This window comes from Peromyscus eremicus, chromosome 17 (assembly GCF_949786415.1).
Source record: "Peromyscus eremicus chromosome 17, PerEre_H2_v1, whole genome shotgun sequence".
In the NCBI taxonomy this organism is placed as follows: Eukaryota; Metazoa; Chordata; class Mammalia; order Rodentia; family Cricetidae; genus Peromyscus; species Peromyscus eremicus.
In genome coordinates this window covers 58,545,891-58,571,929 of record NC_081433.1, presented here as the reverse complement: position 1 = coordinate 58,571,929, position 26,039 = coordinate 58,545,891, and the positions used below count along the sequence as shown (strand labels likewise).

At 49.7% G+C, this 26,039-nt stretch overlaps 1 protein-coding gene across 1 annotated transcript in view; it reads right to left on the bottom strand.

Moving 5' to 3' along the window:
• The window catches only part of Nwd1 (NACHT and WD repeat domain containing 1), a 55,894-nt gene that overhangs the window by 7,476 nt on the left and 22,379 nt on the right, over positions 1 to 26,039 (bottom strand). The window contains 7 exon segments of the mRNA XM_059244701.1: positions 465 to 741; positions 2,462 to 2,616; positions 8,725 to 8,815; positions 10,583 to 10,855; positions 14,240 to 14,448; positions 17,916 to 17,937; positions 17,939 to 18,039. Coding sequence (XP_059100684.1) covers positions 465 to 741; positions 2,462 to 2,616; positions 8,725 to 8,815; positions 10,583 to 10,855; positions 14,240 to 14,448; positions 17,916 to 17,937; positions 17,939 to 18,039 — 1,128 coding nt within the window.

Genomic DNA, 26,039 nt, shown 5'->3' with positions numbered 1-26,039 from the left:
CTGAGGCAGGGTCTCTCCATGGAACCCAGAGCTAGCGAAGTCAGCCAGCTTGCTCTGGAACCCTCGGTGTCTGCCTTCCAGCTGCTGGGATTAGAACCCGGCACTGATCTGGAAGTGGAGATCCACATGTAGGTCCGAACACTTGCACACGGAGCACGTCAGCTAGGGAGTCAACCTCCTAGTCCCTTTTGTTTGTTTGCTGAGCCAGAGTTTGTGGTTTTATCTCGAACTCCTGACCTTTTTGCCTTTCCTACCAACCATGACCACCACACCCGGTTTATGTAGTGTTGAGGACAGAGCCCAGGGCTTCCCATATGCCAGAAAAACACTGCACAACTAAGCTACAAGCACTCTACCAACTGAGCTACAAGCACTCTACCAACTGAGCCAAATCCTGGCCTCATCTTGGACTTCCGCCTCCAGAACGGTAAGTCACACACAGACACTAGTCATCTCTCACAAACCTTCTGCCAAATCCCAAATCGTGACTTTGTTTTTGTCCCCGACCTTGGGGAAGTAGATGTAGCTGCCATGATGGGACACCGCAGCCAGGCCTGTGCGGTCCAGAAAGGGAGCAGGAGACCTCGGCTTCTGAGTGGACCTGAGATCCCAGACTTTTAAAGATGAAGACTTGTAGGATGCAGACACCACCAGAGTCCCACTCCTGACCAGCAGGCTCGCAGGGGCGCCCACGCCCTCCAGGACGTCCAGCAGGGTCCCCTGTTCTGACAGACTCCACACCTGAGGGTAGAAAACAGAAGGATGGGTCTGCCCTGGAACATGCTTCAGCTGTTCACCTGCCTCTGCTGGATGTGGAGGCTCTGGCTCCAGGGTCCTCACCAACCCTGGCTGCTAAAGACTTCCCGGGGCTTCAGCATCCTCACAGTACGTCCCAGAGAACCCCAGGGGTCACCCTGCAGGGCCTCTTGGGTCTGCAGCATCAAACTATCTTCAGAGCAATCCTAAAGTACTGGCCTGTCCTCATGGGTAAGCAGCAGAATTCTGCAAGAGTTGAATGAGTGAGATCGTAGTGTGTATGCATGTGCTTGTGTGCACGTATGCATACATGTGTGTGTATTTTAGGAAACTATCATGTGAGCTGGGGAGATGGTTCAACTGTTATGAGCATCCGATGCTCTTGCAGAGGACCCTGGTTCAATTCCCAGCACCTACATTGCGGTTCATAGCCATCTGTAACTCCAGCTCCAGGAGATCCACACTCTGCTATCTCCAAGGGTGCCAGGCGTGCACATGGCTCAAGATGCTCAGACACATAAAATAATAACAAGAACAGTGATGAAACTCTTCTGATTAAAAGCTATGTCATTGTGTGACCACGTCATGGTGAATTCACAGGTGTGTGTTCTTGGATTGCCTCCTCTTCTTTATTTGAGACAGGGTCTCACAGTGCTCAGACCAGCCATGAACTTGCCATGAAGATGAGACAGGCTGGGGCCACACCAGCTTCATCTCCTCACTCGGGTGTGATTTCCCAGGAGTTCAAGGGTGGGAGGCTCGGTCTTGGGGGTGATGGGTGTGACGTAAGAGGTGATGGACTTAAGAGGCGGAGCCCACTGGGAGGTGATGGAGTCTTGTGGGACACAGTCCTTGGGAAGGATTCAGTAGCTGGCTGTGGTTGTGTAAATCCAAGAATGGGGAGGGTGGGGGATCGAAACTCCAAGAGCATCCTTGGCTCCCTAGCAAGTTTCAGGCTAGCCTGAGCTACATGAGACCCTGTCTCCAAAATGAGGGGAAGGGATCAAGTAGTTCTTGTGGGACTCAAATTAGTTCCCAGGAGAGGGGCCTGTTACAGGCAGACAGGAGTGGCCTCCCGTCCCTCAAGTGTGATCGCTCCCTCACACAGGCTCACACTGTTGGCACAGATGTGCTGTGGACAAGGAAGCCTCACCAGAACTGGTGCCATTCTGTGCAGTCAGTCAACTTCCAAAAACTGTGAGCTAGATAAACCTTTTTTCTTTATACAGTTCCTAGCCTCAAGTATTTCATTATATATAGAAAATTCAGCCCTAACATTGATATATATATATATATATATATATATATATATATATATATATATATAAACTATAATAAATAAATAGTGTTTCTATATAAATCAACCCTGTTGGGTCCTCAACAATTTCTAAGATTGTAGAGAGTTCATCAGACCAAGATGTTGGGAAACCTATAGTCCCCACCTTGATGGTCTCACCAGTGCTGACGACTGAGAACTTCCCTCCTCTGTGGCCCTGAAGACCACTATCCTAAATTTTCAGGTCTGGTTGAAAATGCTGCCTGCTTTGGGGAACATTCTAGGTCTGCTACCAGGGCACAGAATACCTCACATCGTCCCACTAAACACCCCTGTCTGGGTCTGAGCTCATCTGTTTTCTGTATATATGGACTTAGCAGGAGTTAGGGATCCCATGTCCTGAGGTCGGGGTCCTGGATCCATCCTCACCTGGATGAGTGCATCCCGGGAGCCAGTGATGATCACATTGTTCTCAGGCCCCAAAACTGCTGTCTCCACCACATCCTCGTGTTCTAGATCCGTGGCCATGAACCGGTGGAAGCCTTGTGAGTCAGCCAAGAAAATCCGCACAGATCTTCCAAAGCCTGCGGCAGCAGAATCTAGTTACGCCTCTGAGCAGTTACCCCATGGAGGCCTTTCCAGAGCAACTACCGTGTCCCAGGGGAAGTAAGAGGCCAGAGGGGGCATGACCCCAGCTGCACGAACTGCAGATGTGTGTTGGAGGTGACAGTCACAGAGCTGTAGGAAACTCATGAAATTCTCCATTATTTGGACACAGAGTTAGTTCCCTCAGGTCCCAGAGCCGTTGAGTGGGGACCAGGTGTTCAAATGCCCCAGACAATGGGAGGCATTTGTCACTGGAACCACATTTACTTTCCCTACTTTAAAAAGACCGTTACATTCTATTCTACTCTCTTATTTATTGTGTGTGTGTGTGTGTGTGTGTGTGTGTGTGTGTGTGTGTACACGATCACACGATTCACTATGGTGCACATGAGGAGGTCAGAGGACAACCTGAGGAAGTCAGATCTCTCCTTCTACCCTGTGAGTTCCAGGATCAAACTCAGCTCGGCAGGTTTGGCAGCAAGCACCTTTAACCAATGAACTCTCTCACTGGCCCAACTTTTTCTGTCCTCAGTGTGTGTGCACTCTCAGAGGACAAAGGAGGTCACTGGGTCCTTCTCGATCACTCCCCACTTTCTCACTGAGCCAGCAAGTCCGGCAGGCCTCCGGTCTCCACTCCCCACAGCACTGGAGTGGCAGGCACACATGCAACTAAACCCTGGCTTTTCCGTGCTGGAGACTCGAATACTCGTGTTTGTGCTTGCACGGCAAACGCTCTAACCACTGACCCATCTCCTCAGCCCCAGTTCCCCATCTACGCATGACTGACGGTGTGGATTCCAAGGCTGTCACGGGAGAGCACAGGCATCAGTGCACATATCATAGAGGACGGTTCCAACAGCTGCAAATCCACAGACACACACACACACACACACACACACACACACACACACACACACCCCATGCGAAGGCTTCACTGTGGGATTCCCGGATGTGTGCCTTAGGCTCATCCTCTTTGAACCCCAGACCAAGCTGAGCCAGCTGGAAGCCCGGGGTTGTTTTTAGGACATAGTGTCTTGTAGCTCAGGCTGGCTTTGAACTCATTGTGTAGCTAAAGATGATTCTGAACTTCCAGTCCTCCTGCCTCCACCTTCCACGTGCTGGGATGACAGGCAAGTATCACTACGCCTAGTTCCTGTGGTGCCAGGGATGGAACCCAGGACCTCATGCGTGCTAGGCAAGCTCTCTACCAACTGAGCCACAAGCACTCTACCAACTGAGCCACAAGCACTCTACCAACTGAGTCACAAGCACTCTACCAATTGAGTCACAAGCACTCCACCAACTGAGCCACAAGCACTCTACCAACTGAGTCACAAGCACTCTACCAACTGAGTCACAAGCACTGTACCTACTGAGCCACAAGCACTCTACCAACTGAACTATATAACTATCAACTGAGTCCAAACAGTCTAGCCACGGAGCCCCAGGTCAGCTCCAAGTCTTGCCTCACCGCACCTCTGGAGAGTTCTTTTTTTTTTTTCTTTTTCTTTTTCTTTTCTTTTTTTTTTTTTTTGAGACAGGGTTTCTCTGTGTAGCCCTGACTGTCCTGGAACTCACTCTGTAGACCAGGCTGGCCTCAAACTCAGAGTTCTGCCTCCCCAGTGCTGGGATTAAAAATGTGTGCCACCATTGCCTGGCTTTGGGGAGTTCTTTCTATCCTAGGGTCCTGCTGTCCTCCCAGAAGAGAATATCCAGGATTCTATCTGATGAAACACACCATGATGGTCACTGCATTTGTGGTCTAATCTTTGGAACTAAATAAATGACCCTTTGGGGCCTGTGAGACGGCTCAGCAGTTAAAGGTGTTTCCACCAAGCTTAATAACCTGGGTTCCACCCCTGGGGCTCACATGGTAGAAGAAGAGAACTGACTCCCCCAAATTGTCCTCTGATCTCACACAAGCACTATGTTACACACACACACACACACACACATCAATTAATCAATCAATATCATCAATGCAACCAGCAGCCTGAGCCCCATGCCTACACTCTGTGGCCCTGTCCCTGGCCTAGTTCTGGGGACAAGCCCTCTCAGCCCATGGAGCCTCCTTCCTGATAACCATGGTCTTTGTTTATCTGTGTGTTTTCAAAGTAACAAAGTGAGTTCCTGGGGGAGTTTGGGACAGGCATCTTAGGAGGGGCTGGCCACCAAGGTCAGCCTCTTGGGCCGTCGACAATGCCAATGTGACCAACTCCTGGCAAACGCACTATCAGGGCTTGAAAGAGTATCCACAGTTGGGGGTACACCACACACACTGTGCCTCGTGTCACAAGTCTCTGGGCACTACTGGGGGAGGAGAAGCAGAAATTCCTCATGTCTCCTGGACACTGCCCATGCTCTTTCCTTTGCAGATTTTGCGTGTGCGTGCACACGTGTGTGTGTGTGTGTGTGTGTGTGTGTGTGTGTGTGTGTGTGTGTTATTACATGCACCTATGCCAAGGCCAGAGGTTGCTGTCAAGTGTCATCATCAATTGTTCTCCACATTATTTTTGAGGCAGGGTCTCTCACCGAACCCAGGAGCTTGGCATCTTGGCCAGGACAGTGAACTCCCAGCATCTGGCTGTGGTTACAGATGTCTGCCACCATGGCCAGCTCTTATGTGTGTACCGGGAATCTGAATTCAAAACCTTGCTTGTACTTGCCCATCAAGCACTTTACTCACTGAGCATCTTATTGGCCCCGCCTTATTTTTTGGGACTGGGTCTCTCACAGGCCTGGGGCCCACTGCTTGGCTAGGCTGGCTGACAGGGAGGTGCTGGGATCCGCCTGTTTCTGCCTGTGCTGTGTTAGGGTCACGGGTGTGGCTGTGAGGGGCAGCTGCTGCTTTCTCTGAACTCGGGTGTGTGTGTGTGTGTGTGTGTGTGTGTGTGTGTGTGTGTGTGTGGTCTTGGAGACAGCACCCTGTAATTCTGCTCATGAAACAAATCTCGGCAATGCCACCCAAGTCAGGGTCAGACAGGTTCTCACAGCAATTGTCTGGTTCCTTCAGGCTGAGAATATCTTGAGGGCCACAAGAATATATTAAAGAGATTCACCTGTGTATTAAAGCTATACTTTGACCGGCCAAGGGTCTGTCAAAAGGCAAGCCATTTATCATGGAATATTTGGTGTTATCCAGTTTTTAATATTTCAGCTGTTTTCTGCTACGAAATTCTTGTGTGCCCAAATACTATAAACCATTTTAGCCAACAGCTAAGCTTCTCAGACACTGTTCACTAGGTACTAACTCCCCTTCTGAGCCTAGGAGACAAGCAGACTGTAGATACATAGCTTTGTTTCTTGTGCAAATGAAGATCAGACCATCCATCCCCTTCCCTCAGGCTAGGGGCATGGCAGAGAGACTGACTGAGGACAATAGGGCTTTCTGCATAACCAGGTGCAGTAAGGACTGGAGCAGAATTCCAGAGGCAGACACAGAACTGTGTGGCCAGAGAGAAGACAGGAAGACAGAGGTTCAGTAGAGGGTAAAGCAGATCTCTTGTGGGGTTTATCAGGGCCAGGGGTAAGGAGCCAGGAAGGATAGATGGAGGACGAAGGAACAGAGGACGAAGATGAGGTCAAAAGCATAGGAGCTTACTAAAACTATGAGGACAGGAAAACTGGGCGCAGGGAGGAGCTGAATGTGAGGACGGAGCTAAAACTGTGTAGACAGAATGGACCTAGAAGAATGAAGTGAATGGACTAAAGAACTCCGTGTGCTTAGATTCATTTGATATCCCTCAGATTAGTATCCTTAGCCGCTTGTAGCATCTGTTCTGGACCCTGATAGAAATCTCCTCAAGGCAGGCACTTGGGGGGAATTCGTTAAGAATAGAGAAACCACTCAGCGCTCTTCCACCCTGGCTCCTGGAACACACTGTCTCTGAAAGTCAGCCCGGCAAACTCTGGTGTTCCCACTGCTCCTGGCCTTCCACCTCGGTCCCGACTCACCTCTTTTCTGTGACACGCTGACAGCTCTTGTCAGTCAGGACAATCAGGACAGTGTTACCCACAACCACCGTCAGTCTATCAAAGGGCCGCCTTGAACTGACTGCTGTCCCTTTCCTTTTTATGTGTGGTATGTTTTGTGTGCATGGGTCTGTGTGCCATGTGAGTGTGTCTGTGAGTGCTGAGCTCTGACAGGGCAGAAGGGGGCTTCAGAGACCTTGGAACTAGAGTTACAGTACAAGGCTGTGCACCGCCCTGTCCCTGAGGTGCTGGGAACCAAACTTGGGTCCTCTGTAAGAGCAGCTAGTGCTCTTTATTCTAAAAATCTGGTATGATAACAGAGAAATCACCCATTCATAATATTTATATTGATTTCATATTAAATATTTGAGCATATTAAACAAAAGAATCTATGTGATGAATATGTACTGATTTAAGTAATTGATTCTTCATTCAAATTTATTATTATTATTAATAATGATTTAAATAATCATAATTAATTAAAAGATGTTTATTGGGACAAGAGCAATGGCTCAGTAGTTAACAGTTCTTGCAGAGGACTTATGTTCAGTTCCCAGCACCCATATGGCGGCTCACAACCGTCTGTCACTCCTGCTCCAAGGGGATCTGCTGCATGTTGCCGAGTTGGGCACCAACATCTATCACACACACACACACACACACACACACACACACACACACAAAGACAATAAAAATAAAACTTAAAAACATTTAAAATCTCAAGAGGTGATTACAGGTGTGTATGGTGCACAGTGGTTAAAGGTGTGTATGATGTGTAGTGGTACATGTATGTAAGGTTTATGGTGGTTACAGGTATTTATTATATGGTTACAGGTGTGTATTGTGGGTACGGTGTATGGTGGGTACATGTGTATAAGGTATATGGTGGTTACAGGTGTTTATATGGTTACAGGTATGTATGGTGGGGCTGGAGATGGCTCAGCGGTTAAGAGCACTAACTGCTTTTCCAGAGGTCCTGGGTTCAATTCCCAGCACCTACATGGCAGTCATAACTGTCTGTAACTCCAAGATCTGACAGGTGTGTATGGTGGGTACAGGTATGTATGGTGTATGGTGGGTACAGGTGTTTTTATGGTTACAGGTGTGTATGGTGGGTGCAGGTGTGTATAATGAGTACAGGTGTGTATGGTGTCTGGTAGGTACAGGTGTATATGGTATATGTATAAGGATTCTGTCCTTAATTACGTCATCAGCCTGCGACGGTGTCCCAGCCTAAAAAGTGGGTGGGTCCTCTGTGCGCCCCTCTTTCCTTTCCGCTCCTTCCTTCCATCTGTCCTCTCTCTCTCTCTCTCCTCTCCTCTCCTCCCCCCCCCCCCCACCCCACTAAAGCTCTAAAAAGGTAACCATGGCCTCTGATTCTTCTGATCAGCACTCTCCTCCGCCGGCATGGCCACTGCAGGCGGCGGCCAGCCACGAGCAGCGCGCTGTTTAACCAACAATATGGTGAATACAGATGTTTATATGGTTACAGGTGTGTATGATGGGTACAGGTGTGTATGGCAGGTACAAGTGTGTATGGTGTCTGGTGGGTACAGGTGTGTATAGTGGATACAGTGTGTGGTAGGTGATGGAATATCCTTTTCATCCTATGATTTGTGGGAACATGAACAGAGCTAATGAGCTTCTTGCTGCATGAAATGGTCAGGCGTGGAGACAGACAGGACTCATTCTCACTCATGTGTGGAAGCTAAAACTGTTGATTTCAGAGTAGACAGAGGGGCTGTGTGATGTGCCTGGCCCGACGGCCTGAGTTCCAGTGCCAGGGCTGGAAGGAGAGAGGTGCACGTCTGGAAGCGGGCCTTTCCTGTCCCCACCATGCGGTCCCAAACACCCAGCAGCTGCAAAGGATTGTTCCTCAGCACACGTCCTGTTTTGCCCTCCACATGTGCACACGTACGCACGCACAAACACACATACACACACATGCATATATACACACACATGCACACACACATACACACAATGTAACAATACTTTATGAAACAGGTGGACAGAATGGTGCGCCCCGCTGGGAAGAAGAAGGGGGCGCAGGGAGCCGGGGGAAGGCACCAGTGTCTCCCCACCCCCGGAGCCGGGCGCCCAGCCAAAGCTACCTGCGGCGAGAACGGAGTCGTCTGCAGACACCACCAGGAACCCCACGGCTTCCGGAAGCTTCTCCAGCAGCCTGTCTTCTCCAGAGGAAACCTGTACACAGGAAGGCGAGCACCACACTGCTGAGCCTCCCCCAAGCGGCTGTCACACCGAGGGTTCCTCAGCCCCCCGCCTCAGTTTCCCTGTTAGACAAGCGGTGACCCTGGGCTACACTTTGGGGGGGGGCGGGGCTGGAGAGTGTGTGTGTGTGTGTGTGTGTGTGTGTGTGTGTGTGTGTGTGTGTAAAATCACTTCCGGTGCACGGCCTCGCACAGGAACCGCTGTTACAGTGAGGATGATGCGGATGCAACTGCGCAGGCGCGGGCAGCCTACCATGCTTTTTTGGCCCCTGAAGGAACCTCGGAACTCAATGGCATACATTCGTGTTTGGAATAAACACTGCCGGGTGAAGGCCCGACCTTGTTAGGGGCCGGGAGGGGGCCTACTGCCTGCTGGCAGGCCTCTGTGCTCCCTGTGGATGGGCCTGCCTTCTTGACTGGGCCTCCATGACAGGCTGTAACCCGGAACTGAGGGCTGATCTAATCTATTCTCCCCAAGCTGTTCCCATCAGAGTGTTTCATCACACCAACAGGAGTGGAAACCCGGCAGCCAAATGATGACAGGCAGCACTGTTCTTCCCCAAGTTCTGTGGAGGGGCCCCAAAACAGCATGACCACACAGCAGCCATGACAGGCTTAGGGGCCCAGGCACAGCTTCTGGAACAGGCTTACTGGCAGGCAACACCCAGACCCAGGAGAAGCCTTAAGCTGACCCCACCCAGGGATCTACCCAGGGGTGAAGAACCTGACATCCCAAACATTCCAACCATTAGATAAGGTGGCCAGATGTCCTTGAGTCTAGCACACACCTATTTTTTGTTTTACAGATCACCTCTAGACAATTGTCAGCCCATCAGGGTCCTGGACCCTGGAAATCCCCTCACCCCAACCTCTGCTATGATAAAAACTCTGCCCCACCTGAGTTCAGGGCTCTCTGCTCTCACCGCTGTGTCGGACAGACAGAGGGACCAAGCTGTGGAGCTTGAAATAAAGGCTCTTTGCTTTTACGTGCAGGATTCGGTCTCTGTGGTGGTCTTTTGGGGGTCTGTGATCTGGGCATAACAGTTCCAGGACATCTGTACACTTTGTGAGGTGTGCACGGAGGTCAGAGGTCAACTTTAGTGTCTCTCCTCTATCACTCCACGTTATTTTTCAATTATGCATTTAATTTTATATGTATGGGTGTATGTCTACATGTATCTATATGTACCACATGTATGCAGTGCCTAGAGGCCAGAAGAGGGCATCAGATACCCTGGAACTGGAGTTACAGTTTTTGGCCAACATGTGGATGCTAGGAACTGAACATGAGTCCTCTGCAAGAGCAGCTAGTGCCCTTTTTTTAAAAAAATAATTTATTTATTTTTCTTTCATGTACATTCATGTTTTGCCTGTATGTATGTCTGTGTGAAGGTTTTGGATCTCCTGAAACTGGAGTTACAGTTGTGAGCTGCCATATGGGCGCTGGGAATTGAACCTGGGTCCTCTGGAAGAGCAGCTGGTGCTCCTAACCGCTGAGCCGTCTCTCCGGCCCCTCCACTTTATTCTTTGAGATAGGGTCTCTCACTGAACCTGGAGCTCACTGATTCCACTAGATTGCCTGACCTGTGCACCCTAGGGATCCTCCTGCTTCTGCTTCCCCAGGGCAGGAATACATATTTGGGTCCCCACATCTGGCATTATGTGGATGCTGGACATCTGAGCTCGGGTCGTCATGCTTGAGTGGCTGAGCCCTCTCCCAATCTGCAGGAAAATCGCTTACCAGGGAGATGGAGCCGCTGCTGAAACCAGTGACCAGCTTTGCCCGTGTCTGGATGGAGACGGCACAGGTGGGCATCTCCTCTTTGATGCTGGACAACTGCCGTTTCTCCTGCAGTTTCCCCGTGGCTGAGTTCCACCGACTGACCTGGCCACCCTTGGACACAGTGAACAGCATGCCCTGGGCAGCCAGCACCGCCACACAGGCCCAGGGATCGGAGGCATCTCCCGGGACACAGAAAACCAGCTTCGCGGTTTCCAGACTCCACACGTTGATCTAGTGAAGTCATGAAGAGAAACATCAGCATCAGCGGAGACATGGGCGGGGACCCAGGCTCAGGAGGCAGGGTGTTTACCCAGCACCCACAAAGCCCCGGATTCCGTTCCCTGCACACAAACCATGTACGGTGCCTGTTATTCCAACAGGTGGGGAGTGGAGGCAGGGGATCAGGGTCATTCTTAGCTACATAGTAAGCTCAAGGTTAGCCTGGGCAACAAGAGATGCAGTCTCAAAAACCAAAATAAAAACAACAAAAAAAGAATAAGTTTTTTAAAATTTAAAAAGGAGATTCCCAAGCAGGAGAGCCTGCCTGAGTCTTCCAGAGATTCTCTCTCTCTCTCTCTCTCTCTCTCTCTCTCTCTCTCTCTCTCTCTCGTTTTGTTATATTGCCCAGGCTGGACATGAACTCTGGGCTCAAACAACCCACCTTCCTCAGCCTCCCATGCAGCTTGGAGCGTTCATCACCTGTCACTGTGCCCAAATGCTCATGTTCTTTTGTAACTTATAAAATAACATTTGGGGGCCAGGTGAGGAAGTACACACCTGTTTGCTATCTACTCTGAGGCTGAGGCAGAAGGATCATAAGTTGAGGCCCAAATGTGCTACATGTCTAGAACATGTCTCCAAAAAAAAAAAAAAAAAAACCAAAAAACAAAAAACCCTCTTTTTTGGGCTGGAGAAATGACTCAGCAGTTAAAAGCTCTGAATGCTCTTCTGGCAGTCCTGAGCTCAATTTCCAGCAACCACATGGTGGCTCACAACCATCTATAATGAGATCTGGTGCCCTCTTCTGACCTGTAAGGACACATGCAGGCAGAATAATGTATACATAAATCTTTAAAACAAACTCTTTTGTTTTGTTTGTTTTTGTTTTTGTTTTTTGAGACAGGGTTTTTCTGTGTAGCTCTGGCACCTTTCCTGAAACTCACTCTGTAGCCCAGGCTGGCCTTGAACTCACAGAGATCTGCCTACCTCTGCCTCCCGAGTGCTGGAATTAAAGCTGTGCGCTACCACCACCTGGCAACACTGGTAGTTTTTTAAAAATATTTTATATTAAGGAAGCATTGATAGTGATAGAACAAAGTGTCAATTCTAGTTGACAGGAGTTATCTATAGTAGGTCTTATGTGTGACAAATGTACCCTTGTTTCATAAAATATTGATGACAGGGGCCTGTGAGATGGTTCATCAAGTAGCGGGGCTTGCAGCCAAGCCTGATGACCTGAGTTTGATTCCTCGGACCCACATGATGGAAGGAGAGAACCAACTCCCTTGGTTTTTCCTCTGACCTCCACATGAGCCACACATGCACACACACCATAAATAAATGTTAAGATATTGGTGTTAAAGCCAGGTCTCACGCTTGGGAGGCTGAGGCAGGAGAGTTGCCACAAGTTGAGGTAGGGCTGTACAGTGAGGCCCTGTCTCAAAAACAAATGAAAAGATGTTGAGGGGTAGGAGACAGGCAGCGGATACAGAGCTTGCTGGGCGCGCCTGGGGACTGCATTCAGGCCCCCAGCACCATGTAAAGGGCAGGCAGGTACAGCCGCTGCTGTCCCTCAGCCCTTGGAAGGCAGAACCAGAGGATCACAGAGTAAGCTGACTATGCAGACCAGGCAAATCAATGCACTCCACATTCAACAAAAGACCCTCTCGGAGTGAATGAGGAGGACTCTGGTGAGACTGGAGCTCACCAGCCAGGCTGGAGATCCCCGGACCCGCCATATCTAGATTTTATGTGGTGCTGAGAATCTGCTTCTGAGTCCTTCAGGCTTGCACAGGTGTCATCCTCTGAGCCCCCTCCCCAGCCTGTTTTTGTGAGGGTCTCATGTGTCCCAGGCTGGCCTTGAACTCGAGTCCTGCCTCAGCCTCCTAAGGCTGTGTGTCTCCATTCATTACGCCATCAGCTCCCAGGGTTATGGATGACAGGAAGGACGTGGGTTCTAGATGCATATGGGATGCTAAGTGAGGTCATCAAACAGGCCCTGGAAGATCTGAAGGAGTCACATAACACAAACAGAATCCAGGTAGAAAACAAATAACAGCCTCATCTGAGACCCTCACATACTCAGAAATGGGTAAGAGCACTGGCTGCTTGTCCAGAGGATCTGAGTTCAGTTCCCGGCACCCACAGGACAGTTCACAACTGTCTGTAACTCCAGGCCCAGGGGGTCCAACACCCTCTTCTGGCCTGCACGGGCACATACACACAGCAAAAGAGGCCTACACATAAAATAAATAAACAAAATACTCGGACACAAACAGCACATGCCAGCATAACCCAGCATCGAAGAAGAAAGCAAAAGTAAAGTTCTGAAGTACAGAGAAGTGGCTCAGTGGGTAAGAGCACTTGCCATGTAAGCAAGAGGGCCTGAGTTCGAATCTGCAAAATCTGCAGACAGCAGGGGCAGCATGCGTGCGATCCCATTGCTCCTAGAGGGAGGTGGGAGGTGGAGACGGAGCCTCTGTGAGCTCGAAGGCCAGCCAGCCTGGCGCGTGCAGCAGCAGCAGCAACAGAGGTTTTGCCCTCAAACAAGATGGACAGCAAGAACTGATACCCAATCAACTGTCTCACCCACTCAGTCGGCTGTTTGAAACCTGGGGCCTATGCAGGGTCCCTTGGCTCGGCCTGGGAGGAGGGGACTGGACCTACCTGGACTGAGTCCACCAGGTTGCTCTCAGTCTGTGGGGAAGGCTTTGCCCTGGAGGAGATTGGAATGGGGGGCGGGCTGGGGGTAAGGTGAGGGGGGCGGAGGGGGGAGAACAAGGGAATCTGTGGCTGATATGTAGAACTGAATTGTATTGCAAAATAAAAATTAAAAAAAAAAAAAAAAAAAAAAAAAAGAACTGATACCCAAGCTGGCTTCTGGCTTCTGGGTGTGCACCGCAGCACCTGTGCCCACACATGCCCACATACCTTCACAGGTCCCCCCTGCACTGTCATCTCACGCCATCCTGTGGAGGGACTGAATTCCGGTCATCAGACTTGGTGGCGAGCCTGCCGCCGTGTCTCACCGGACCACTCACCTCCTCTTCTGAGACGGTCAACAAGCCTGTAGCTCATCTACTGGGCCGTGCTGGTGGCCGGCAAGCTCCAGGCCACCCCAGAGCCGGATTACAGGTGTGATGTCCACCTGGCTGTACTTGGGTGCTGGGATTCGAACTCAGGTCCTCACTTTACCCAGCACCTACTCTCTTACAAGAAAAACAAACAAGATGGCCTGGAGCATACAGCAATCCTCCTGCCTCTGCCTCCCAAGTGCTGGAGTTCTAGTTGTGTACCACCACAACCAACTTCTCTTGAGTTGTGCTGTACCCTGTACACACACACACACACACACACACACACACACACACACACACACAGGAGTCAGTTTGTTACCTTTGCACCAGATGTCAGGTATACGACTTTCTTTATCTCATCCACGTGGAGGTCCCAGCTCTGAGGCTCTGTGGGATTTGCTGAGCCTCTGTCCAAAATGGTGACTTTCTCCTGGCCAGAGAGCAGGCTCCACAGGCGCAGGGTATGGTCCTTTGACGCAGAGATGGCAAGAGTCCCTTGGGCAAACACTTGAATGCACCTCACCTCAGCTGCAGTGGGCACAGTGTGGGAGGGCACGTTAGCTGGGGACAGTTTATCCTGGTTTCTACCTCTGTCTCAAAAATCTAAACAACTGGGCTGGAGAGATGGCTCAGTGCTTAAGAGTACTGACTGCTCTTCCAGAGGTCCCGAGTTCAATTCCCAGCAACCACATGGTGGCTCACAACCACCTGTAATGAGATCTGGTGCCCCCTTCTTGCCTGCAAGGACACATGCATGCAGAACACTGTATACATAATAAATAAACAAATCTTAAAAAAAAAAGAAAAGAAAAGAAAAGAAAAAAATCTAAATAACTGCTGGGTGCCATGGAGTACACCTTTAATCCAAGCACTTGGGAGGCAGAGGCAGGCAGATCTCTGTGAGTTTGTGGCCAGCCTGGCCTATAGAGAGAGTTCCAGGACAGCCAGGGCTACACAGAGAAACTCTTTCTTGAAAAACCAGAAAAAAGAAAGAAAGAGAGAGAGAAAGCCTAAAACAAACACAAACAAAAACTCAAAAGCATACAAGTTTCAAAAATGTTTCTTCCTATAATATATACATGTATTTTATATAATGTTTAATCTGAAAGAAAATAAACCAACCCCCACCCCCCCAGGGAAGGCAGAAGAGCAGTGTGCTGCGCTGTGATTTACTGCGCCTGCCTGTTCCCGTGGTGTTAATGTCCTCGCCTCAGCTGGTTTCCACTGACCTCGGGGCTTGGAAGAGAGGCTTTCCTAGTTCATTTTCTGTTGCTCTGTTAAATAACCTGACGGATGCAGCTTAGGGGAAGGGGGTTTACTGCGTTCACAGGTCACAGCCCGTCACCATGTGGAAGTCAAGCTGGGAGATCAAATCAGCCAGTCACGTCCACAGTCAAGAGCAGAGAGAACAGATGTCCCTGTGCTTGTGACCAGCTCTCTCTCTCCACTGTTATACAACCTGGGGCACAAACCTAGGGATAGTGCGGCCCATAGTGGGCAAGTCCTCCCACCTCAGGAAGAGTCCCGAAGACCAGCCTGATCCAGACAGTCCCTCAGGAGACTGTCTCCCAGGTGACTTTATTGTTTCAGGTCAACAAAACTAAACATCACATCCTCCCACACCGTCTCCTTCCTACACACAGCAGTGGAAAGCATGGATCGAATAAAAGATGGGAAATGGCAAGTGGAGAGTTTATAGTGTTTTTAACTTTTTTTTTTAATTCTGTTTTTAACTTTTAAAATCTCATCATCTTTGTGTGTGTGCGCGCACATGGTTTTTGGGGAGGGGGATGGTATATCGCCACTGTGCACGGAGCATGCGGAGGTCAGAGAACCTTCTGGAGTCTTTCTCTTCGTCCACCTCCACATGGTTCTGGAGATCAAATTCAGGTCACCAGGTTTCTGAGGTAAGTGCCTTTACCTAATGAACTGTCTTGCCAGCCTGAGCAGTATTTATACCATATTTTAGCATAATTTTAAAAAAGGATTTATCACTGTTAAATGATCTATTATTATTATTATTATTATTATTATTATTATTATTATTATTATTGGTTTTTCAAAACAGAATTCCTCTGTGTAGCCCTGGCTGTCCTGGATCTCGCTCTGTAGACCAGGCTGGCCTCGAACTCACAGAGATCCGCCTGCCTCGGCCTCCTGAGAGTTGGGACTAAATGCATGCGCCATCACTGCCCAACATGCAATTCTCTACCCTCCTTGATCCATGCCTTTGATAATGTGATCCACACTCTCCGTGACCCACACCCCTGAAAATGTGATTTTGCAGTTCCTTTCATCAAGATATCAATGGTCTCAGTCAAGACTACTATGGGCTAGCCTCTTCTCCCGTGTGACTATAATGGAGTATCAGTGCTCGTCAGGCAGACTGGGCTCGAAGAACCACCCTGCAGACCCTGCCTGATTTACCAACCCTCAGAAGTGGCTTGTGAGAATAAAATGATTGCCGAGTGATGACATACACCCCCAAAATGGGTCATCTGTATCATTCCCTCCACAAGGCTCAGATACGTCATGGGATAGGAAGAGAAAAGAATTTAAGATCTGGAAGCCAGACTGGAGCATTGTGGGAACACTGCCTTTCAGGCATGATAAGACCATCCCACTCGTGAACTCACAGCAGCTGTGATCCTGCACAAGGTCTGCACAGGATTGGGACCATCACCTTCTGTCATAGAGGGTGTGGTGGTTTGAATGTCATCGGCCCCCATAATCTCATAGGGAGTGGCACTACTAGGAGGTGTGGCTTTGTTGAAGGAAGGGTGTCACTGTGGGGGCGGGCTTTGAGGTTTCCTCAGCTCAGGATACTGCACAGTGCCCACTTCCTGTTACCTGCAAGATGCAAGATTCTCAGCTCCTCCTTCAGCACCACATCTGCCTGCACGCTGCCATGCTCCCCGCCATGAGGATCACGGACTAAACCTCTGAACTGTAAGCCACCACCTCAATTAAATGTTTTCCTTTATAAGAGTTGTCACGGGGGGTTGGGGATTTTGCTCAGTGGTAGAGCGCTTGCCTAGTAAGTGCAAAGCCCTGGGTTTGATCCTCAGCTTCAAAAAAAAAAAAAAAAAAAAAAAGTTGTCACGGACATGGTGACTCTTCACAGCCCTATCTCTCTCTGAGGATTTACAGACACTTCATGGGAGGGAGATGTTTTCTTCAGTGGTAGATGCATTTGCAAGGAGCCCATGCTCCTCTGTCACCCTGCTTCTGGAAATGACCCTAATGAAGTGCATTGGTCCATGCCCCCCCACACACACACCACAAAGGAAAGCAGAGAAGGGACTACTTTTTGGTTGTGAGTCTACCTTTAGTTTTTTTCTTAATTAACATTTATTATTATTATATTATTATTATTATTATTATTATTATTATTAGTGGTGTGTGTGTGTGTGTGTGTGTGTGTGTGTGTGTGTGTGTGTGTGTAGGTTAGAGGACAACTTGCAGGAGTTGTCCTCTTCTCCTGGAAAGTTTCTCTCTTTCCACCATGAGGGTTGCAGGAATTGAACTCAGGTCATCACCATTATTGACGACTGCCTTACCTGCTGAGCCAGCTCGCCAGCACTGCTCCCTCGCTCAAATATGGCTAAGATTTCATGTATGTGTATGTGTCTGTATGTCTGTCTTTGTGTCTGCAGGTGTCTGCAGAGACCAGGAGAAGGTGTCGGATGTCCTGGAGCTGGAGTTACTGGGGCAGTTGTGAACCCCCAACATGGATGCTGGAACTGAACTCAGATCCTTGGAAGATGGAGAAGCTCTCCTAACCACTGAGCCAATCTTTCCAGCACCTGCCCCCAATACATCTTTTTAAATAAAAAGCTTGTTTGCAGCCACCATGTGCGAGGTGAATCTTTACACAGTTCTAGCTGACTGATGCAAGACCAAACCCCAGAGTGTCCAGCATAGGGGTTTGTCAGTGTGTGAGGGTGAAGTCACTCTGGGGACAGTGTGTAGCCACCCCACTTCCCACTCGTCACCTGTGTGTCCTGTTAGAACGTGGGACCACCTGTTGTTCCTCCACATCCCACACGACCATGACGCCATCCTGGGTGCCCACCACCAGGAGCTTCTCTTCCAGGCTCCATGCTACGGCGGTGATGCCTGCAGACACATGAAGATAACAGTGAGGACCTGGGTGCCCACAGCGTGGCCTCAGCCAAGGTCCAGGAGGGCCCCGGATAGACTGCCCGAGTTGTGGATTTTTTTTTTTAATTAAAGACTTATTTTTACTTTAAATTGTGTGTGTATCACACACACACACACACACACACACACACACACACACACACACACACGAGTGCTGGTGCCCACACCAGCTCCCTGGAGCTGGAGTTGTAGGTGGTTGTGATCACTAGACATGAGTACTGGGAACTGAAATGGGGTCTCTGTAAGATCAGTAAGTGCTCTTAACTCCTGAGCCACCTCTCCAGCACCTTAAAATAAAATAAAATAAAAATTAAGATTAAGTGTGTGTGTGTGTGTGTGTGTGTGTGTGTGTGTGTGTGTGTGTGTGTATAGATCAGAGGAAAACTTTCAGGGGTCAGTCATCTTCCGTCATGTGGGTCCCCAGGATTGAACCCAGGACATCGGGGGTTGGTGGCAAGCCCTTCCACCCACTGAGCCCTCTCATCAGCCCCTGACTGTGATGGGAAAGGGTGCTAGAGAGATGGTTCACTGAGCAAAGCACTTGCTGTGGAAGCCTGATGATGGGAGTTTGGATCCCAGAGCCCCGTGGGAAGCCAGGCGCAGCTGGACGCACATCTGCAGCCCCAGCCTCCTGCAGATGGAAGGGAGGCCATGTGAAGCCAGGCACAGCTGGACGCACATCTGCAGCCCCAGCCTCCTGCAGATGGAAGGGAGGCCATGTGAAGCCAGGCACAGCAGGACACACATCAGGACACACATCTGCAGCCCCAGCCTCCTGCAGATGGAAGGGAGGGTGGGAGAATGGGAGCTTGAAGGCCAGGTGGTCTGCTGTACACAGCAGTGAGCAAGACACAGGGCCTCACCCGAAGCCGGAGGGCAAGCCTGCCGTGATGGCTCGGCCATTGAGATCTCCTCCTGCCCTTGCAGAGGGCCAGGGTTCAGTTCCCCACACCCACAAGGCAGCTCCTATCTGTACATACACTCCAATGCATGTATTTGGACAGATGCATAAAATAAATAATCTGAAAAAAAATAAAATAAAACAAACAGGGTGGAAGGTGAGGATGGACACCTAGTCTGTCCTTTGACACCAGGGGAGCTGGAGAAGTGATGTCCACTTGCTCTTGCCTGATGTAAGGCTCAAAACCACTTCTAATTCTAGCTCCAGGGGACCTTCTGGCCTCTGCGGGCACTGCACCCACATGCACATACGTAGATACACACATACATATTATTAAAATAAACATATAAAAATTGAAAAGGAAGCCATGGTGGTGCACACCTTTAATCCCAGCACTCAAAGGCAGAGAGGCAGGCAGATCTCTGAGTTCAAGGCCAGCCTAGTCTACACAGCGAGGCTGCAGCAGAGAAACCCTGTCTTGATAAACAACAACAATTAAAAGAGGAAAATAGCCCAAACCACAGGTTGGCCAATGGTCCTCACCCAGGGATAGTTCTGCACCCTGGGTTTTTGCATAACTACATTCTTTTCCCCCTACATTTTTAGATGCAGCAATTAGGGACAAAGATGTGCCTGGTGTCTGGTGATGTGAAACAGGTGTCACCATCTGAACATGGAGAGTCCCCACAGACGCCTAGGACTCCTGTGGTGGTGCTGTGGGAGGTTCTGGAAGTTTCAAGGGGTGGGGCCTAGCCCAAGGACGTAGGCCACGGGAGGTGGGTCATAGTGCGATGACACGCAGGCCCTTCCAGAAGCTGTCGTCACACAGCATCAGGGAATGCTGAGCAACCGTGGATGGGGTGCTCACTTCAGTCCTGCCAGGCGTTTGTCACCTCTGTGAGACTCCACAGGGCTCAGAGCGTAGGCGTCAGCGTGCCCAGATGGTTTGGTGGTGACTGCTGCAACAGTTCCCAGCAGGCTCATGCCCAAGTCAGAGCTGGGACCGGAAGCTGGCAGTTGCTAAACCTGAGGCAGGAGGACTGTCAGGAGCGTAAACCCAACCTGAGCTGTGAACTGAGTTCCAGGCCAGCCTGAGACACCACGTGACACCCTGTCTCAGACAGACAGACAGATGGACGGCTCAACAGATAAAGAGCTCTCCCCACAAGCCTGGCCACCTGAGCTCCATTTCCAGGACTGTCTAAAGGCAGAAGGAGACAACTGGCCCTGTGGCATCATTCTCTGACCTCTGCACATGGACTGTGGTATGTGTACACACACATGCACACACACACAAACACACATGCACACACATACACACAGGCACAGGCATACACACATGCACACACATGCTCAAGCACACACATGCTCAAGCACACACACACACACACACACACACACACACACGTGTCCAAGCACACACACACACATGCACACACAGAGGCACTTGCACACACATGCACACACATACACACATGCCCAAGCACACACACAAGCACTCACATACACATGCACACACATATACACATGCCCAAGCACACACACAAGCACTTGCACACACATTCACACACAGAGAAGAAGACTAGGAGAGGAAAATAGAGGATAGCTAATAGTCTCTGCTGGGTGGATCTGGGTTTGGACCTCACTGAACAGAGAGGCAGCGGTTAGCCTCAGATAACACCAGCCCATGTCCTGGAGGGGTGGCTCAGTGGATGGAGGAGCTCTTGCAGCTGAGCATGAGGACCAGAGTTCGAATTCCCAGAATCCATGTAAACGCAGCAGAGCTGGGGGGCCTAGAGCAAACTGTCTGGCTAGAACAGCTGCACTGGTGAGCTCTGGGTTCAACCGGGGGACTCCTTCTCAGTGCGTAAGGTACAGAGGGACGAGGAAGACACCTAAAGGCCCTAAACTCAGCTCCAGTCCCTGGGTCCAGCTACTTGGAGACACAGAGCAAAGCAACTGACCCTTCTCCCTTCCTCGCAGCTACAAACCCCAGCGTGGGTGCTGTAAAATAAATCTGCTCCGGCCGTCAGGCATCTACGCTCTCATTAATTCCACATCGGGCCCTACATATGTGTGATGGCGTGTGCCCATCCACATGTAAGTATGCACACACACACACACACACACACACACACACACACACACAGAGGAGAGGCTGGATGATGATGTGTGCCCATCCACATGTAAGTATGCACACACACACACACACACACACACGGAGGAGAGGCTGGATGATGATGTGTGCCCATCCACATGTAAGTACACACACACACACACACACACACACACACACACACACACACACACGGAGGAGAGGCTGGATGATGATGTGTGCCCATCCACATGTAAGTATGCACACACACACACACACACACACACACACACACACACACACACACACACAGAGGAGAGGCTGGATGATGATGTGTGCCCATCCACATGTAAGTATGCACACACACACACACACACACACACACGGAGGAGAGGCTGGATGATGATGTGTGCCCATCCACATGTAAGTACACACACACACACACACACACACACACACACACACACGGAGGAGAGGCTGGATGATGATGTGTGCCCATCCACATGTAAGTATGCACACACACACACACACACACACACACACACACACGGAGGAGAGGCTGGATGATGATGTGTGCCCATCCACATGTAAGTATGCACACACACACACACACACACACACACACACACACACAGAGGAGAGGCTGGATGATGATGTGTGCCCATCCACATGTAAGTATGCACACACACACACACACACACACACACGGAGGAGAGGCTGGATGATGATGTGTGCCCATCCACATGTAAGTACACACACACACACACACACACACACACACACACACGGAGGAGAGGCTGGATGATGATGTGTGCCCATCCACATGTAAGTATGCACACACACACACACACACACACACACACACACACACGGAGGAGAGGCTGGATGATGATGTGTGCCCATCCACATGTAAGTATGCACACACACACACACACACACACACACACACACACACACACGGAGGAGAGGCTGGATGATGATGTGTGCCCATCCACATGTAAGTACACACACACACACACACACACACACACACACACACACGGAGGAGAGGCTGGATGATGATGTGTGCCCATCCACATGTAAGTATGCACACACACACACACACACACACACACACACACACACACACACACACGGAGGAGAGGCTGGAGAGGTAGCTCAGCGGTTAAGAGCCCTGGCTGCTCTTGTTAGGATTCTGCCACTCCAGCTGCATGACCACACATGCACAGTTCAGTAGCTAAGTAAGTTCAGTAGCTAAGTAAGGGGTCTTACGTCCTATGTCATCAGTGCGCTGCATGATCACACAATTGCGCATAGCACGGTCATGCAATCAGCGCATTCGTGGCGCATGTGCAGGGGAATCCTTAAAAAGCCGGACACAGACTCTTCCCCTCTCTTCTCTCTGTTCCCCCCCCCCCCATGTGTGTCTCCCCCAGGCTTGGTCACTCTCTTCCATCCCCCTCCTCCTAATAAAGCTCTGATACTGGGTTTTGTCACGTCTCATGACCTTTTCACCCAGTAACAGCGCCTCTATACATTTAAAACAACGTTGGCGCTGTGAGGAGACAGGCTCTCCTAGCGCTCTGCGTCTGGGACCCTGTACCGAGGTTTATTAGACCTACGACTGCCCACTCTGCGTTTTTCATTTGCCCAGCAGCCAGGACTGCCCCGCATTGGTGAGTTTTCCCTTTCCAATCCTTCTCCATTTCCAGTGACTGTAGCCTGAGATATATTTCTTGTGCCGGACCCCCGGGGAGGGGGAGGTCCCCGGGCTGTGTACTATGACACATTCTCTCTTGACAAAGTATTGAATGCTGTCTGAACTCCCAGGGGGATCCTCTGGTACGCATGCCCTCTCAGCCCTTGCCCCTCCCGTGATGACAGGTTGGGTAACTTGTGCTGATGTCGATCCACAGATTACCTACCCTCGGGGATGCCCAGGATGGGAGTCTGGGATCCCATTTTTTATTTTAATTTTTTATTTTTTTCTCTTGATTGCAGTCATGGGACATGGGGGCTTCCTCCCCTTGGTCCCACTCCTCCTCTGAGAAATGCCTTAAATATCCCCAGATACCAGTAAATCTGGTAACGTAACGGCTGCTTGGACCCTGATATTTCATGGGAATTATCTAACTTCTGCCAGCGAACAGGCAAATGAAAAGCGTTACCTTATCCCCATGCTTTTACCTAAGCTCTAAACCCTCCCTTTCTGACTCTCTCTCTCTCCTGACCACGTGCATTCCTGAACCTGAGTAATCTCCGACTCCAAACAACCTCTGCCTATCTGACCTCTGCTCTAAGCACAGACAGTTCTGGAAGCAGGCTAGGACACATGCAAATGAGTTTATGATCAGGACCCACATTGAGATCATAATAATCCAGAAGGCTCTCTAGCCAGAGATCGGTTTACAGCCTGCCTCCTGGAAGGTCTTCCTAAAGCTGTCCTCAAGCCAGCAAACTATCAAAAAAAAAAAAAAAGTAATTCAAGACACAGAATAAAATCCATCTCTTGTCTCCCAGAGCTTCCTGACATTAGGGATAAACTTAAGTATCTGAAGAGCAAGGTCTCTTGACCCCACAGACAGAAGTTTCAGCTGTGACATTTAAGGTACCATGGGAGAGATGAGAAAGCCCATGAACAGAATTGCCAAGTGCTGGCACACACCATCTGAGCAGCTGCATAAGGGCTTCCAGGTCCCTGTTTTAGAAAGCCATGCGGTTTGTGTGTGCCCTGCCGGACCATCAACTGAGCCTTGTTCAAAGTGCCACCTAGAGAGATAACAGGTCAGCTGACTGCCCTCATGCACCTCGTGGCCTGGGGACATCAAAGACCTCCAGCAGACCTCCTAGGCTTGGCCATGGGCTCACAGGGAACCCAGGATGCAGCATGGGGCGTTCTGTTTCCTTCCTGTTGGACACTGAGCCACTTACTCAGTCCTGAGGGAGTTTTGGGGTCCCACCTCTCCTTCTCATTTCCCTATTGTTGGGGTAGGGGGACAGCCTTATCCACCTCACCAGACTTAATTGTGCTTTCAGGGGTACCTAATGGGAAGAGACTTTCCAACTAAGGTAGGAGCTTTCATTTCATTTGCTCCCTCCATGTGCCTCACTCCAGACCGGTCAGCAGTGCTTCTCCTCCTCATGCACAGTGACACAGACAGGGCCCTGCTCTCTCTCAAGTTCCAGAGGACACCAGGATCCACTGCCTTGTCACCAATTCCAGAAGAATGAGGTCTCACCCCACAAGCTTTTCTCTTCCTAGTTCCCTCTTCTAATTAACTACTCAGCTAATTGTTATAGGATCACCATAGAGCTGGAGTCCAAGGACCATCAAGTATACCCAGGTGGTAAGGAACAATAACAGTCCAAAGGTATTTATACCCCCAGACCCAAAAGTATCTGGGCTCTGCAAAAAAAAAAAAAAAAAAAAAAAAAAAACACCAGACTTTAATATAAACATCTATTACTGTTAAAAGCTCTCAGCAACTGATCACCTGTATCTCCTGGATAAGAAAACAGTTGTCTTAAAATAATCTGTCTCTGATAAGGCTTATCTCAGGTAAAAAATTAAAAACATGTTCCAATCTCTCTCTCTCTCTCTCTCTCTCTCTCTCTCTCTCTCTCTCTCTCTCTCTCTCTCTCTCTCTCACTAACCAATGTAAGCAGAGTGCTAAACACTTAACACTACAATATCATAGTCACCAGCCCAAGACTTTAATTTTCTCATGGCTGTTTCTTAATATGTTCCAAAATTTTTCTGAGCTCCAGACAATCCACCTGAACAAGTTAGCGAGCTCTGGAACCAGCTTGAATCCACCCGGACAGCAACTTGTCAGATGATTCCCAAAGCAGCAGATGACCCCAGGATGCCTGTCTACCTCAGAAGCCCCCTTCTCTACCCCCATAAGAGTCAACCGACGCCCACCAAGTCAGCTGAAAGCAGTTTTTTGAGAGAAATGACACCCCTATTCCTGTTCACCTGCTTTTTTTATAATAAGCAAAAAGTCTAGAATGTTAGGATTCCACCACTCCAGCTGCATGACTGCACATGTGCAGTTCAGTAGCTAAACAAGGGGTCTTACGTCATCAGTGCGCTGTATGATTGCACAAATGCGCACAGTGAGATCACGCAATCAGTGCATGCGTGGCGTAGCTCCAGAGCCCACCTGTGCATGTGCAGGGGAATCCTTAAAAAAGCCAGACACAGACTCCTCCCTTCTCTTCTCTCTGTTCTCTCCTCCCCCGCCCCTCTGCACGTGTATCTCCCCCAGGCTTGGTTACTCTCTTCCGTCCCCCTGCAATAAAGCTCTGATACTGGGTTTTGTCGTGACTTTTTCACCCAGTAACAGTGCCGCTATATATTTAAAACAGCAGCTCTTGTAGAGGATGTGGGTTTGACCTCTAGCACTCACATGGCAGCTCAGAACCATCTGTAACTCCAGTTCCAGGGGACCCAGTGCCCTCTTCCGGCCTGCATAAGCACTAGACATACACTGGGTGCACAGACACACATGCAAAACTCTTGTTCACATAAAAATAAAATTAATGAATTTTTAAAAAGCAAAAAGAAACATAGCTTAGGTATGGAGAAAACAGACTTTTCTAAATGCCCTTGAGGGGGTCCTGTGCCTTTTGCATACCTCAGTTTCCCCAGATGTGATATGGTTGTTTGCTGGAGGCTGTTAAGTCATGGTTGGCCCAGCTAACACAGACCCATATTTTCTTTCTTTATCTTAAACATTAACTCACATTTTTTTCCCACTTAAACAAATAAGGAAACTGAAGCCCAGAGTTGGGGGAGCCTCCTCATTCCCTAACATGACAAGCACAGAGAGCACAGCTGCTTCCCTGTCCCAGACATGATGGGAACATGCCTCTAAGTGGTAACTTCCCCTGCCTATGCCATGACAGACATCACTAATCGGTCACAGCATCACTGATTCATCTGTGGCTGTACTC